Genomic DNA, 16,092 nt, shown 5'->3' on the forward strand with positions numbered 1-16,092 from the left:
GCCATTAGAAGCAGAGCTGAGCCCAACCACAGCCTGTCATTTTGCAGACTACTGATGCGGGAAGGAGCGCCCCGACATGCACCCACCACAGGCCCTGCCCCCAGACAGCCCCTGGCCCACTTCCCATACACACCGTCTATTGAGAAAGAGTATATAAGAAAACTAGTCAAAGCCTTGCGGAAGACAGAACACAGACAAAGAGACAGAGTGTGAGTGAAGGGGGGGGGGGAGATTTTTATTAGGACCACCAAGGGTCCTGCCATGTAGGTGGTCAGACATGAGATTCTCAGGCTGGTGGTCACTAATTAGTTGAGAAGGGAACATGGGTTACCACCACTGACACAGTCAGACCATGTCTGGCCCAAGTCAATGGCACATGGCATTAATGTTCTGAATTACAATGTACATTTTCATACATGAGCACGCACACACATGGTTTGTCTACACGGTTGACACACACACACACACACACACACACACACACACACGTATTTATCGATCTATAATTTCAGGATAGGTTACAGTAACCAAAACGATTACATTTTTTGTTTAAAAAAAAGCATAAGAAAAATAAAAGTCGAACGCAAAATACATGTCGTCATGTCTCCCCCAGAATCACTTCTTCCACAGGAACTTGTCGTTCCTCTTCCAAAGTGACGTGTTCCCTTTCTCCTCTCCTCCTCCTGTTCCTCCTCTGGCCCTGACGCTAGCACTCTCACACACCCTCTCTACCTCCGACAGGTCCGTCAGTTTGTTGATCCTCTCCTCGTTACCCTCCTCCAAAATGTCCCAGAAGTCTCTGTGGCTGTTCTTTGACCTCTCAGGGGCTGGAAAGAAAAGTGGTGTAATGGGGTGTGTGAGGGGTGTGGTGATGGATCGAGAGGGACGAGTAGTACTAGAAGAAGGGCCTGGGACGGATTTTGTCAGGGGCCGAGGGTGGGGTGTGCTGGGCGGTTTGGGAGGCGCTGTAGGGTGACAGGAGGCAGGTGTGGCAGAGTGAGAAGTGGGTGTAAAGACAGCCTGTGAAGTAGGGGTTTTTGGGAAGCCCCTCTGAGGCTCTAAGGAGGCCTTGCTTCTGGGTCGCAGCAGGTCGTCCAGGATGGAGGTGTCTCCTAGCAGCTCTGTGAGGAGGACCTGCTGGCTGGGGGGAGAGGAAGGCTGAGCTCTGTACCGCTGCCTCCCCACAACCTCACTCTTCCTGGGGGAGGACAGCAGGCTGCTCCTCCCTCTCGGAGGGCTGGATGTGGGCTTAGCCTGGGGATGGCTGAGAGCTGAAGAAGAGGAGGAGGAAACGGGTTGAGCTCTAGAGGCCCCTGGTCCCAGAGGACTACTCCTACTATTGTCCAGGTCTGAGCTGGAGCACTGAGCAGCTCTGGACATTCCACTATTACCACTCTTCTTCTTCCCTCCTCTGGCGTTCCGGACCCTCTGCTCCTCAGAAGAGGGAACATCCCTCTGGGGTTCTGGAACGGACCTATGTCGGGTTCTAGGTTCTGCTTGGGGTTCTAGAGCAACTCTCTGGTTCCTTTTGGAGTTGGGTCTGTGTTTGGTTGTAGAGGAGGAGGAAGGGGTTGTCCTGTCAACTTTGGGCTGGGCTGTGTGTGGTTCAGCGAAGTTCTCCCTGATGGTGGAAGCCACCTCAGGGCCCTGGTCAGTGTAGTACTGTCGTAGCTGAGCCAGTCTCTGGGCAGAGGTACTCCTCAGAACCTCCTCAGCAAACTGTCTCAATGAAACAGGTCCAAGTACACACGCCATCTCCTCCAGCTGCTGCCTACATGGGGAACACACACAGGATTCGGCTCAGAGAGCGTAGGAAAGTTGCGTGATAACATATTAGAAAATAGGAAAATGTTGGCTTGAAAGTAGGTGAGCTTGATGCTTCGTGGATATATATACAAAGGTATGTGGACACTCTTTCAAATGAATGGATTTCGCTATTTCAGCCACACCCGTTGCTGACAGGTGTGTAAAATCGAGCACACAGCCATGCAATCTCCATAGACAAACATTGGCAGTAGAATGGCCTTACTGATGAGCTCAGTGACGTTCAACGTAGCACTGTCATAGGATGCCACCTTTCCAACAAGTCAGTTCATCAAATTTCTGCTCTGCTAGAGCTGCTATTGTGAAGTGGAAACGTCTAGGAACAACAACGGCTCAGCCGCGAAGTGGTAGGCCACACAAGCTCATAGAAAACAGTTTATCGGGAGCTTCATGTAATGGGTTTCCATGGCTGAGCAGCCACACACAAGCCTAAGATCACCAGGCGCAATGCCATGTGTCGGCTGGAGTGGTGTAAAGCTCGCCGCCATTGGACTCTGGAGCAGTGGAAACACGTTCTCTGGAGTGATGAATCATGCTTCACCATCTGGCAGTCCGACGGACTAATCTGGGTTTGGCGGATGCCAGGAGAAAGCTATCTGCTGTAATGCATACTGTCATCTGTAAAGTTTGGCGGAGGAGGATTAATGGTCTGGGGCTGTTTTTCATAGTTCAGGCTAGGCTCCTTAGTTCCAGTGAAGGGAAATCTTAACGCTACAGCATACAATGACATTCTATTCTGTGCTTCCAACTTTGTGGAAGGCCCTTTCCTGTTTCAGCATGAGAATGCCCCAGTGCACAAAGCGAGATCCATACAGAAATGGTTTGTCGCGGTCATTGTGGAAGAACTTAATTGGCCTGCACAGAGCCCAGACCTCAACCCCATCGAACACATTTGGGATGAATTGGAGCGCAAACAGCGAGCCAGGCCTAAACGCCCAATATCAGTTCCCGACCTCACTAATGCTCTTGTGGCTGAATGGAAGCAAGTCCCTGCAGCAATGTTCCAACATCTAGTGGAAAGCCTTCCCAGAAGAGTGGAGGCTGTTATAGCAGGAAAGGAAGGACCAACTCCATATTAATGCCCATGATTTTGGAATGAGATGTTCAACGAGCAGGTCCACATATTTTTGGTTATGTTGTGTATATTTAGGGTACATTTCTGATCGTCATGGAATGATATAGGGTCCTTTTTCTAAGACAGGCGCAACTGTCCCCAAAAACAACATGGACAAACCATATTCTGTCACAGCCATTAAAACAGGAACTAACCATATTCTGTCACAGCAATTAAAACAGGAACTAACCATATTCTGTCACAGCAATTAAAACAGGAACTAACCATATTCTGTCACAGCAATTAAAACAGGAACTAACCATATTCTGTCACAGCCATTAAAACAGGAACTAACCATATTCTGTCACAGCCATTAAAACAGCAACTAACCATATTCTGTCACAGCCATTAAAACAGGAACTAACCATATTCTGGGAGTCTCAGGATAACTGTGGTATTGGACAGGAAAGGCAGTACTGTAGAGCCTGAACACAACTGGCTAATCTTTGGCAATGGTTGAGAGGGTTAACTCAGAGGTGGTCTCACACACACACACACACACACACACACGAAGGAGAACCCCTTTCTACCAGTTGAGGGCGCTGCACACCATAACGGTGGTTAGATTTGGCTCTCTGCCCTGCCCTACCAGGAATAACTCACCTTCGGATGGTTCCGGGGGTCTCTCCGATAATGACGGTGGTGTGTTGGGTGGGGTGGTGGACGCTCCTGATGGTGTGTGTGACTGGGTGGTCCACACTGGGTCTGTGCACTGCTCCCACCCAACCAACATCATTATGGGAAGTATGGAATGGTGGAGTGTGTTCAGGCTGGGTCTGTAAAATACGCACACGCACAGATTTGATCAATTCCTTCTAATCACACTGACAAGGAAGGGACAAGGAAAAGGGGTTAGGGAGTTGATTTGGAATAGGACACTAGACTATCGACTCGTTGGGTGGTTTGGGCTTCACCAGGTAGTGAGTGTGTACCTTCTGTGTGTCCCGGAGTTCATTGGCTGGAAGCTGGGAGAACCTCCTGCGCTCAAACACGTCTCTGAGAGCGGCTCTGCTGATTCGCTCCTCGGCCTTGCTCCCGCCCACCACATGTTGGTTAGAGTGGGTGTAAACCACCTCCCGTACACCACCTACAACACCCACACAAATAGGAGAGATAAGTCTGTACTTACAGGCAAATTCTACTCTAACTCTTGGTATAGAATTGGGCCTGTATCCCAGAAGCATCTCAGAGTAGCAGTCCTGCTCTCCTCTGAGATGCTTTGTGAATACAAGCCCCTGATGTTTGCTGACACACATGATACAACAGTTGTTTTTTTTATCCCATATTGACCTTACCTAACACATTGTCAATCGTTCCACAGGGCGGTCCTTTGGCAGAAGGGACAGTCTGGTTCACTTTTGGGTTTTTCAGACCTGTAAACGCCCTCGCTCCGTGTTGGTCTGTCTGTGGGCCTGGGCCATGATTGTGGTTCTGTGGGGCTGTAACAGATCGGACTCTTTCGACTGGAGTGTGGTTTTCGTCTGAGGAGGTAAAAGTCTCAATGTCCTCTGCTTGTCTGGTTCTTCTACTCTGGTCTACTGGTCCGTTGCTGGTCTCTCTCTTACTACCACCATCTCTCCTTCTCAGGTGTGCTGGGGGTCTCTTAAGCACATGAGTTTGTGCACAAGGTCTGATTAGCTCCTTAATGTCTATGTCCTCAGACTCAGAGTCAAACACCACCTGGTGCATTCTGGAAACTGGAGTTTTAGTGTTAGATCGTTTGCTTCCACTGGAGGGGGGTGAATCATCATCACTGTCCTCCTCCACCCTCCTCTTCCTCCTTATTCCTTGTTTCAGATTTGGTATTTTTCTCCCCATGTCATCACTCTCGCCTGACAGTGTAACAGGATCATGGTCTCGCCCCCTCTGTCCATCCCATCTCCCTCCATTCCTTTCTTCCTCTCTCTCAGAGCCACTGGAGACGTCCCAGTCGTTCTTCAGAGGAGCTGCATCCAAGTGGTTCCCACCCTTGGGGGCCAATGTAGGGGTCTGGGGGCCTCCACTCCCTGCGGTGCTGAGGCCCTTTGGTGCCATGGCAGAAGTGTCTTCATCCCTGTCCTCCTCAGAATCACTCCTTCCCCCCTCACTCTGGCTATGCTCCCCTGATTCTGACCCTGATCCAGCCCTGACCCCTGATCCCTGGAGCAACCTGGAGAAGCCATGCTGAAGGAGACTGAGTCGGCCAGGAAGGGTAGTGTTCGCCTTCTCCACCTTACTCCTGCCCCCCTGTTCCCCCTCCTCCTCACTGCCACTGCTGAAGTCCAGCACCCCCCTGGTTGTTGCCCTGGGGATCCTCGAGGGCCCTACACTGCCAATCGCCCCTCCATTGCCCAGTTCACAGTGGTCCCTTGCGGAAACCTCCCCAGCCTCCTGCAACACAAGGTCAGAGTCTTCATATTTAAAAAAAAAAATATATATATATATATATATATAAACTATTTTTAAACCCTTGGCCCAAGATTGGTAATTTACAGGTCTTATTATGAGCTCGCTTTTGCTAAGGTGGGAGGGATGGCAATATCGGAGGTTTGTCGTTAAAAACATTGGCCAACGTGCCAATTTCAGGCAGCGCTGGGGGGGGATATTTAAACCAACTGAAGGCTGGTCTTAGAGGTAACGCGGTTGGTTAAGGCATGGATTTGAACAGCGGAAGAGCAACCTACCCAGCAGTGATGCACAGTTCCCATATGCACATGGAACAAGAGAGAGGCAATTTGTTTTTGTCCATAACCTCGTATTTAGAAATATAAAAAAAGTCATGTTTTTTTGTTGAATTTGATCAAATAAAATCAAGCATAGCCTCGCCTCATCTCAATGAAGGCTGCTTTTGTGTTGTTGTCCTGACCAAAGCATTCACTAAGTAGTCAAGACCATTGATAAAGGGTTTGGCTCGGGAGACCGCTTCAAAATAAATCATCACCAAACCTTTATTTAAAGATCAAGTTTAGGAGCAGCAAAACGGTGAGTGGACAGCCCATTTTTTATCTATGTGTTGTACATTATTTTAGCTAGCTCCTGTTATCATTTGTTATGTGCGTAAAAACCCCTTCACGTAGGCTACATGTTCATATGCCCATCGTGGAACGGGAGATGAGATGTTGCCGGTGACCCTCGTATTTAGAAACAAGTTCATTTCCTGTAACAATGGCTTGTTTTCCATTGAATTTTAAAAAACATTTTTTTTTTACTCAGCAGGCTACCATTACCCTACTATAACGAAAGCTGGTTCGACAGCAATGCGTCTGGTGTCTTTCTTATCCTGGCCACGCATTAGCTTATTCATAAAAAGGTACTTAAAAATGGTCTACTAGTGAGGCTTTAGCCAACAATTCGTTATTCACAATTCACCTGCAGTGCATGCCCCATTTCGGCTTGTATTCGTCTCCGTTTCCAAAGAGCGCCTCTTGTCCGGTCACCAAAGACGTGCTTCCTCATAACATATTCAAATTCTTCAGTTCTATAACGCCATATCAACGGTAGGCATAGGTTAGATCTTGTTTATTGAGAACGTGCCTCATGCATTCAATTCAATTTACGTGAGGAGCCTAGTATTTTTTGAGAAGTGCGATGCTTAAAGACATGTAGGCCTATACTCGTATTAGCCAATCACAACAATGTTGACTGTCAACACTCCAAACATAGAGAAAACATGGCTGTTTTTTTCATTGTTATGACTCGTTAGGCTACTGTAGTCTATGCTCTTTCATAAACTGTAGTATTAATCCACAATTGACTAGAACGAGAATGTTCCGTGGCCCCAGCACGAATTGGAGTTGATGACCGCGCAAAGATCGTGAGACGACATGCAATATTGAGCCATGAAACACGGCGACTGGCCAGTGAGCCAGCTATTACGCTCACAATTCCCGCTGTGAAAATAGCAAAAAAATGTAGGACAAACAAAAAGACGTATAAGTCTACCGTCAGTGCTAAGATTTACCACTGCGTTAGGTCTGGTAGGAAAGCAGCACTAATGAGATCGACAAAGCTATGGAGTCTTCTGTATGTTGTATTTGGTTGTGACCTGGGGCTGATGGCATCACCAGGCTACAGAACAGGATTGGTCATTCATAAAGAATTTAGCAGTGCTAGGTAATGCAAAGATGCTTGTAACAATAAATCAGCCATACATAAATGTGACATGCCATGAGTCATGAATATGAAACAATAGGATACATTGTAGCTTTTATAGCGTGCATGGGAGTTATGCGAGGGCCTTTATGAGTGGGACCACCTACAGCGATACTAATCTTATGGTTTTTGCCAACCAGATGACTCCTCCGTTGTGTGTGTGTGTGTGTGTGTGTGTGTGTGTGTGAATACACCCTGGTGTATTGTCTATGGCTATTAAAGTCTGAACATCCCCCGGTACATACCCAGCCTACTAAAAAGGGACAGTTGTGTTGGGTCTTAGCTGGGAACTGTCACAGTAGATAGAAGCCAAACTATTGGGTAAATAAATACCACACAACAGAACAGACGGCCTTCAGTGTGGTCTGGTCCTGGCATTACAGAGGGATAATTATGTCCATCTGTTGGGACACTATCACAGAGAGAATGCGAAAGAGAGATGGGGGGGGAAGGGAAAAGGGAGAGAGATGGGGGGAAAAGGGGGAGAGAGAGAAGAGTAAGAAGGGGCCGGTGAAGGAGAGACAGGAAGACGCACGTGTGAGGAATTGTCTCTTTCACGTGGGAATGGAGGGATGAGAGGGCTGCCTGGGAAAGGAGAGGGAGTGAGAGATGGGAAAGACGCGCCCGTCACGGGTCCCTGAGAAAGGCAGTTACTCACGGTCTCGCTCTTCCTCTCCTCCTCTTCCCCTGTGTGGGTGCTGGACGTCATTACTCCTACCTCCACTCGTCCCTCCCGCTGAGAGGAACACACGCACACACACTTGAGCATACATGTACATAAACAGAAATAGAAATATACACACAAACATGTAACACACAGTACCAGGGTTGTCCACACAGCCTGTTTGACTTCTGACCTCCAGTATTCTCCTGGTGAGGCAGGTCCCCTGGGTCTGCAGCCTGAAGAGGTTCTGTATCCCAAACAGCTCCCCCTTCTGGTCGTCGGACCCCTGCACTGCATCAAAGTACCGCCGGGCACTCTCCTTACCCATCACAGAAGACTGCAACTGCTGCAGAGTCACAGACAGGGATGGAGGGAGAGAACATTAGATGGTTGGTTTCCCCATCTAAATACCAATATCACATGGGTCATTCCATTTCAGCAAGCCATTGTTTTGAATTGGTTTCTGTAGTTAAGAACATATCGGATAAGCATTCCTGCAACAGCTAATTGATTGCACCCTAATTGGCCATTTCAATGTATAGGATTAATCAATAAATTCGATATTCAATAAATATAGTATCCAACATCCGATTTGGACCAAACCTCTTCTTAAAACCGACTACGGGAGGAATCCAAATAAAATGGTCAAAAGTCACCCACAGATCTCCCAAAGCTCACACCAACATCCAGTATATAATATCAGTTCTCTGTTTGACAAGTAGTGTGAAGTTGCGTATTGGAGTATTGTTTATTCATACTATGTAATATATTCTCAGTGTATTTGGTGATGTTTTTCCCTTGTTTCCCCTTGTTCAGAGAAATTAGCCATTGAAGTAGCTTGCATTTTCCCCCATAAATTAGTGTGAAAGTACCAGCTTTGCCCACAAGATATCGCTATTCCTGCTACCGCCACACCCGTTTATCCATTTTTCTGGTCTCTTGTGTTTAATAAATGGATCGCAACATTTTCTTTGCAACTTTGGGTAGAAAATTAATCGGTTTTTGCTCATGATGAAAATACATTGTGTGGTTATCCTCACAATTCAAGCCAATCCTCCATGAAAGCAATTTAGAAATCCTCAAACACAATAATTGTATGTGCAGACAGCATACTGTGATGAAAGTCTTAGGATGACTGTACCTGTTTGTAGACCTGGCGCAGGTAGATGACCTCCTCCACTGTTCCCAGAGAGATGAGTCTGAACACTGTCACGTCCCTGCACTGGCCTATACGATACGCCCTGAGGAGAGGTCACACACTGTCAAGTCCTTGCACTGGCCTATACGATACGCCCTGAGGAGAGGTCACACACTGTCAAGTCCTTGCACTGGCCTATCCGATACGCCCTGAGGAGAGGTCACATCATGGAAATAAAAAGGAATAGAAGAGGGGTCCCCATTCAGGTAAATAAGCCATAAAGGGTGACCTATGGGTCCCACACCAGCACAGAGATCACTGTTGTTAACACTGGCATTGTGTATACAGACATAGAATATGAGACTGAAAAGATTTGGCATGGGTCCCCAGATCCTCAAAAAGTTCTACAGCTGTACCATCGAGAGCATCCTGACTGGTTGCATCATCACCTGGTATGGCAACTGATCGGCATCTGACCGTAAGGCGCACCAGAGGGTAGTGCGTACGGCCCAGTACATCACTGGGTCCAAGCTTCCTGCCATCCAGTAATAGGCGGTGTCAGAGGAAAGCCCATAAAATTGTCAGAGACTATAGTCACCCAAGTCATAGACACTTTTCTCTGCTACAACACCGCAAGCTGTACCGGAGCGCCAAGTCTAGGACCCCCTCCATTTATTTTGTACACTGCTGCTACTTGATATTTTATCACTTCACCCCTACCTACATGTACATGTACAACTAACCTGTACCCCTTGTATATAGCCTCGTTATTGTTAATTACACTTTTTTACTTTAGTTTATTTGGTAAATATTTCCTTAACTCTTCTTGAACTGCGATGTTGATTAAGGGCTTGTAAGTAAGCATTTCATGGTAAGGTCTACACTTTTATTCGGCGCATGTGACAAAGTTTGATTTGATTCAACAAATTGGAAAGAACCCTGTAAGGTTCTATGACTATGTACTTCTATGTAAGTACATGGCATGTATGGATATTGCAGCATACCTGTCAATTGCCTGGAGGTCATTGGCAGGGTTCCAGGTGGGATCAAACAGGACCACAATGTTGGCCCCCACAAAGTTCAGGCCCAGACCCCCTGCCCTGGGGGGGAGAAACAGACAAGCGAACCTACAGTCCCTGGTCCGTTCATTTCAAACATAGCTGTGTCTCAACTGGCACGCTATTCCCTATATAGTGCACTACTTTTGAGCAGGGCCTTGCACTATGTAGGGAATAGGGTGCCATTTGGGGGGGACACATCCAACACAAACATATTGCTGTGCTCTGTTAAAGCAAAGCTATGAGGGGTGGTGGGAGTGGCACTGACATGGTGGAGACAAGGCAGAGGTTAATGTCAGGGCAGCTGTTGAACTCTTTGACGATCTTCAGCCTCTCTCTGGGCTTGGTGTTGCCATCCAATCTGCTATACTCCAGCCCATCTGCCATGCAGTAGCTCTCCAGCACGTCCAGCAACTGAAGGATTAACACAGTATATTGAGAACACTTCCTTTTGGTGGCGTGTTACCAAATAAAATGTATTTATATAGCCCTTCGTACATCAGCTGATATCTCAAAGTGCTGTACAGAAACCCAGCCTAAAACCCCAAACAGCAAGCAATGCAGGTGTAGAAGCACGGTGGCTAGGAAAAACTCCCTAGAAAGGCCAAAACCTAGGAAGAAACCTAGAGAGGAACCAGGCTATGCCGGGTGGAGATTATAATAAAACATGGCCAAGATGTTCAAATGTTCATAAATGACCACAAGTATTAAGGGCATTGGGAAAGTATTCAGACCCCTTCCCTTTTCCAAAGTTTGTTACATTACAGCCTTATTCTAGGATTAAATAAAACATGTTCCTCATCAATCTACACACAATATCCCATAATGACAAACCGAAAACGGCTTTTAGAAATGTTTGCAAAATGTATTATGTATTCAAAATAAAAAACAGAAATACCATATTTACATAAGTATTCAGGGTCTGAATACTTTGATTGCACTGTACGCTTAAAGGGATAGTTTCCTCATCGTGTAAGCAGTCTATGGACAAAGTAAGGAAGACAGCAATCAATGCTTTGGTTGTGTCTGAACTAGAGCTCTGACACCATCTAAAGACAAAGTACATGATCTCACCATTATCTACCACAGCTATTTTCCTACACACACACTAACACCCCTACAGATCCCCCGACTCTCACACTTGACATCTACAGTACATACACACAAACACAGAGAGACACACACATACAAACAGTTAGACACAAATGACAGAATCCCTGTGGCTACCAAACACAATTAAAAAGTTTTACCTTAGTGGAGAGGGAGAATAATAGCACTTTGTCTTTTCTCTGCGTGTAATGTTTCAACAACCTCTGGAGAACCTATGACAGGGTGTAGAGAAGGAGGGATATCAACCAAGGATCCAGATGAGACATACTTCTCTTAAAAACCTGATACTATATGTAAACATATGAGCCTACCTAACTACCTTTGCCATTCACGTGACATGACTTTTGTCCTCGTGACCAACCTACCTTCATCTTTCCGCTGTACATGGGGTCTGACATGGCCTCAAATGCTGCCTGCTTGCATTTCTCTGTGAAGTCAGGAAACTTCTGGAACACCTTCTCACAGATCTCATTCACATACTGCTCCTGAGAGAGCACAGTATGTCCAAATGTTAAACCAAACAGAACTTGTCACGTTCAGTAAAATAATAACCAGGACTTCACTTGTGAGAGCGTACCTGCTTTTTGCTGGTGTTCCACTTGGATTGCAGCAAAGCCACGTGGTTGGCCACCTTCCTGAGAATGGCCAAGTAACTGAAGTACAGGTCTGTCACACGCACACCCCGAGCATTCACCTGTAGTTTACAAGAGAACAAACATTTACATCACCTCCCAGGGAAGGCCTATCACAATAAAGTCAACATTACTGACAACATTGTGACCATTGCTTAGTCTAGGTGACCTATAAAGACCAAACAATGATTCAAACCTTCACTGAACTAAAGAGTGCAAAACGGTTAATAACAGATTTCTTCATAGCGGGTCAAATAGAGGTTATAACACAACTGTTCCTGTCATAAGCCGACCTTGTAGCAGCACTTCCTGCGGGAGTGTCCACTGTGACAGTCACACTTCTCTGAGGAGCGCAAGAGCAGGGTGACGTCCTCCGTGTCCAGTACCGCCTGGTACACAGTCTGCTGGAACGACGTCAGCGAACAGTACACCACCTGGCCATAGATGGAGGAGCCATTCACTTAGTGAGATGTTTGAAACCACCTGCTAGACCAGGGATATTCACATTCAAGGCCAGAGAATTCATTCAATTAGGGTTGTAAAATTCCGGTAACTTTCCCAAAATTCCCAGCTTTTCCATGAATACTTGTTGGAAAATTCCTGAAATCAGGAGAGAATAAGCAGGAATACTCCCAACTAGGATTTCTGGAAAAGTTACCAGAATTGCACAACCCTAATTCATGAACATGAACCCTGTGTGGAAGTCTCCACTCACCCTGTCGTCTTTTTTGGGCAGCTGCTCTCTAATAAGAGCCTTGGTCCTCCGGAGAAACCAATGGGAGAGCTTCGCAGCCAGGGCCCGGACCGCCCTCCTGCCCGTCGCTAGGGCCCGCTTAGTTACGCTGTGCTTCTGCCCCAGTTCGATGGGGTCCGAAAACATATTCTTGAAGTTACCCAGGCTGCCAAGGCAACGAGGGATGGCCCTGAAGTACACAAAGGAAGAAGGTCAATCCCAAGAGAAAGAGTGGTTTAGAAGGAAATGGTGGCACTGGGTATTGGGAGGTTTTTTGGGGTAACCTCTTGACTCTACATCAATGCACTAATACGTGTCTAATAAAGGGTAATCAGTCATACTGTAGCAGCAGTGATAGAAACAGTAGTAGTAGTTATATTGCCAGTGTAGACCCACCAGTCCATGACACACCAGAGCTCGTCCAGGTTGTTCTGCAGGATTGTGCCAGTGAGGCCCACTCTGACCGGACACCTCAGATCCTTCATTGCCCCAGTGATCTGGGAGTTGGGGTTCTTGATCTTGTGGGCCTCGTCCACTATCACAGCAGACCAGTCAATGCTGGAATTGAAGACCGGCCACACAGTCAAAATGCGTGGCAGGCTTATAGGTGGAGTTTCACAGTAGGATTAGGAAACGGGTCTACTATGGTTTCAGGCTACACACGCCAACACACCTAATTATCTTAGCTAACGTTACCTGTTAAACTGCTCCAGATAGAGGCGTAGGGTCTCGTAGGTGGTGAGGGCGATCTCAGAGCGTCCCCTCCGGATGCGAGCCAGCTCCTCCTCTTTCCTCAGACCGTGGACTACAACGGTCAGGAAGTGACCCCACGTCTCCAGCTCCTCTTTCCAGTTGTACAGCACCGACAGAGGGGCCACAATCAAGAACACCTGGGCACAACCATGGATAATATAACAACACCTACACAGGACCCTAACAGAGAGCATGGGCATGCACATGTGGGTTTTTAACATTTTTGTAACTATCAGTCAGTTTTCAGCCACAAAGAGTGCTACCCTTGTGGGAAATCTATAGCTCAATATCTACCTTTCGGGGTTTGCTTCGCTGTGTGGGGATCTGAGTAAGAAGAAACTGAGGCCTGTTGTTCTCAATGTCCTCCCATGTCCCTGTTTTACCCAGCACAGCAGCCAGGAAACCAATGACCTGTTGGCAGACACACACGTCAGTCATGAACAGCAGGTCTTTCTTCACATGATAACTCCAATAGTGCTAATACTCTAGCTACATACCGTCAACAATCAGGTTTCTGCAGAGACAGTCTAGTTTTTACCTGAATGGTCTTGCCCAGACCCATGTCATCTCCCAGGATACATCCTCTCGACTGGGCATAGTTGTCATAGATGAACTGGATCCCTTCCTTCTGGTAGTACCTCAGGTACCTGTTGACGGCATCTGATTAAGGCCCCATTCGTACAGCAAAAACAACCTGGGAAGCCCAGCAAAATCCCAGCTTCCTAGTTAACAGCTCACGTACCTGTTGATGGTGTATGGGACTGCCACACCACTCTGTGACAACACCAAGGGCTCTGATGGCCCGGGGGGTGTCTGGCTGCAGAGGAATAGAGGCTTCTCCTGGGCAGACACTACACTGGTGGACGACTGGTTTGCGTCTGGTCTCTGGAGTTTACAGACTGGAAAGACTGCCTCCTCTTCTTCATCTTCATCATGTTGCTCTGTGAACTTCACCAATGCCATGTCCTCACCATGAGAAGTGGAAGGGAGTTTCTGGATTGTCCCCTCTCGTAGTAGGGTGCCATCTCTGAGGCTGGGAGCGAGGCATCTGTCGCCCTCATGCCACACTGTTTATGGGAGGGAGGGAAAATCATGGCTTGGTTAGTTATGTCAGGTTAGCTATATAAATACCTAGACAGCAAGCAGTGTTGGGGAGTAGTGAACTACATGTAATGTAACTACTATAAATGAAAAGAATGGGTGAAGTCGGCAAGAATGTACTTTATTTTTGGCATCAGACCTGCTGAATGCTCACTTGAAACAGTTTTTGTTTTTAATAGGCTAAATTACCAGTGGTGACCCATCATTCAGGGCAGGTTTTGAGCCCCACCCATTAAGCTAAAAAAATATATCTATTTTGTGTTGCCTGTTTTGCATGTGATTCTGGCATTAATACATGTCACATATCAGTTTGCAAACAATGTAAAAAAAAATAGATATAATATTGAGTTAATAAAGCCGCATACAGTTGAGTAAGGCAGCTCCAAAATACAGGTGTTTCAGCCTAGCTCAGTGCTTTCTGTGGTGGTGGGGCAGGCAGCAGAAAATACAGAGCGTAGAGGTTGGTAATGTTCTCTAGTTACACCATGAATGGCTCAATGTTCTGTCACTCATGGGGACACTACGTCGCCGCAAACTCTACGGGGAGAGTTGGACATTCAAGCTCCTTGGGTGCTGCCATAGAGTTACATTAGAAGTGCCCATCCAAGAAGGCTCAAGATCATTGGCCAAAGATAAAATTATGTCAAATCATGCCATTTGATTGGACTGCACATGTCAACATCATACCTTCAAAATCTTAGCTAGCAAGCAAGACAAGCAGTCATCATGAATCACGTTGACAATCTACTGGCAAATCCTTTTAAATCCTTGTCATATGAAGAGAAATGTAGCATCGCTAAGGGATTCACTCCGTGGTGCTGAAAAGAAAGCTCTGCTGTTGGGACAGCTTTATGTAGACCCTAAAAGTTTCTGAAAGTTGTCACCGTGATATTCATGTATGTGCTGTGTAGTGGCTTTGCTGGAATCCATCTAAAAACATTGCCTCACCAAGATTTAACTTAACGTTCCATGCTAAAATCACCACCGTAAATTACACATTCTGTTAACATCCAACTCAAGACAATGTGAGCTTAACAGTTAACTTATGCTACTAGCTAGCTAGCTGGCTATGTGACTGTTTTGAGAAACAAACTTTTAAAGCTCAACGAGCTAATTATCTCCCATTAAGCGTCTGCGTAACAAACCTTTTATGTCAGCTGTGGAAGTTGAAGCCATCATCCAAAAGCATTGTGGCAAGCTGTAACTAGCTAAAGCATAAGCAGACAAGCTCACGTTAACTAGTAAGACAAGTCTCTTCACTGTCTGGCAAAGACATTGCTCAGACAGTAAAATAGCGTTTAGCTAGTTAGCTAAATTTACACTCGATAACTAATTTATTTAGTATTTTGACGGGGCAGTAATATGTATAGCTAGCTAGCTAGATCTTTGAGACATATCTTGCCCGTACTTGTCAGCGTCGCTAGCTAGCAAGCGTTCTGCTGTTTATCTAGTTTAAGCATTCGGCGTCGCACTTTCAACAATCACCCTGGCTGCCAAAACACAAATTGTCAATTCAAACGAAACTAAAACTAAAACTAATAAAACCAAAATATAATTAAACGTGTTCTTTATTTCCCCCGAAATATCTAAAAGTGAACATTTATAATTGCTTCAATATGTTAATATTAATAGAAAGTGCTACCTGTTGTGCAATTTAGGCCCAGCGGAAGGGAACGCTGACGCAACCAAATCAAACGTTGTATTCGGAGATTTTTGGCTTATATCCAAGTGTATTGATAGTGAGTGTGTTACTACAAATATTTATACTATTCCCCTCACAGACCATAGGGCCATTTTACATTGATATAAAAATATTTACCCCTGATGCTAACAT

General features: G+C 46.2%; 1 protein-coding gene across 2 annotated transcripts; it reads right to left on the minus strand.

Annotated features, from left to right (window-relative positions):
* Nucleotides 1-208: 208 nt before the first annotated feature.
* Nucleotides 209-15,718, minus strand: LOC139411118 (excision repair cross-complementation group 6-like 2). Of its 2 annotated transcripts, XM_071156988.1 has the most exons (21): nucleotides 15,404-15,487; nucleotides 14,946-15,076; nucleotides 13,900-14,224; nucleotides 13,696-13,804; nucleotides 13,452-13,568; nucleotides 13,101-13,294; nucleotides 12,801-12,962; nucleotides 12,387-12,594; nucleotides 11,965-12,105; nucleotides 11,617-11,733; nucleotides 11,405-11,524; nucleotides 11,180-11,251; nucleotides 10,198-10,343; nucleotides 9,876-9,971; nucleotides 8,875-8,974; nucleotides 7,927-8,079; nucleotides 7,728-7,805; nucleotides 4,234-5,308; nucleotides 3,871-4,025; nucleotides 3,542-3,714; nucleotides 209-1,771 (listed from the first exon to the last, which is right to left on the minus strand). In XM_071156988.1, the coding sequence occupies exons 3-21, from the start codon at nucleotides 14,118-14,120 to the stop codon at nucleotides 616-618; spliced, it is 4,593 nt and encodes a 1,530-aa protein (XP_071013089.1). In that variant the 5' UTR covers nucleotides 14,121-14,224; nucleotides 14,946-15,076; nucleotides 15,404-15,487; the 3' UTR covers nucleotides 209-615. The 2 variants fall into 2 exon arrangements, with proteins under 2 accessions (XP_071013089.1, XP_071013088.1); XM_071156987.1 differs by lacking the exon at nucleotides 14,946-15,076 and having other exon boundaries at nucleotides 15,404-15,718.
* Nucleotides 15,719-16,092: the final 374 nt, after the last annotated feature.

The sequence above is a fragment of the Oncorhynchus clarkii genome, chromosome 6 (assembly GCF_045791955.1).
Source record: "Oncorhynchus clarkii lewisi isolate Uvic-CL-2024 chromosome 6, UVic_Ocla_1.0, whole genome shotgun sequence".
Lineage (NCBI taxonomy): Eukaryota > Metazoa > Chordata > Actinopteri > Salmoniformes > Salmonidae > Oncorhynchus > Oncorhynchus clarkii.

What these genes read in the sequence shown, in the direction of transcription:
- LOC139411118 (XM_071156987.1), bottom strand. Translation starts at nt 15,437, where the DNA reads ATGATGGCTTCAACTTCCACAGCTGACATAAAAG. An exon ending in AGCGAAGCAAACCCCGAAAG is followed by an intron (nt 13,295 to 13,451) that starts GTAGATATTGAG and finishes GGTTGTGCCCAG; the next exon opens with GTGTTCTTGATTGTGGCCCC. An exon ending in TGTACAGCGGAAAGATGAAG is followed by an intron (nt 11,252 to 11,404) that starts GTAGGTTGGTCA and finishes ACCCTGTCATAG; the next exon opens with GTTCTCCAGAGGTTGTTGAA.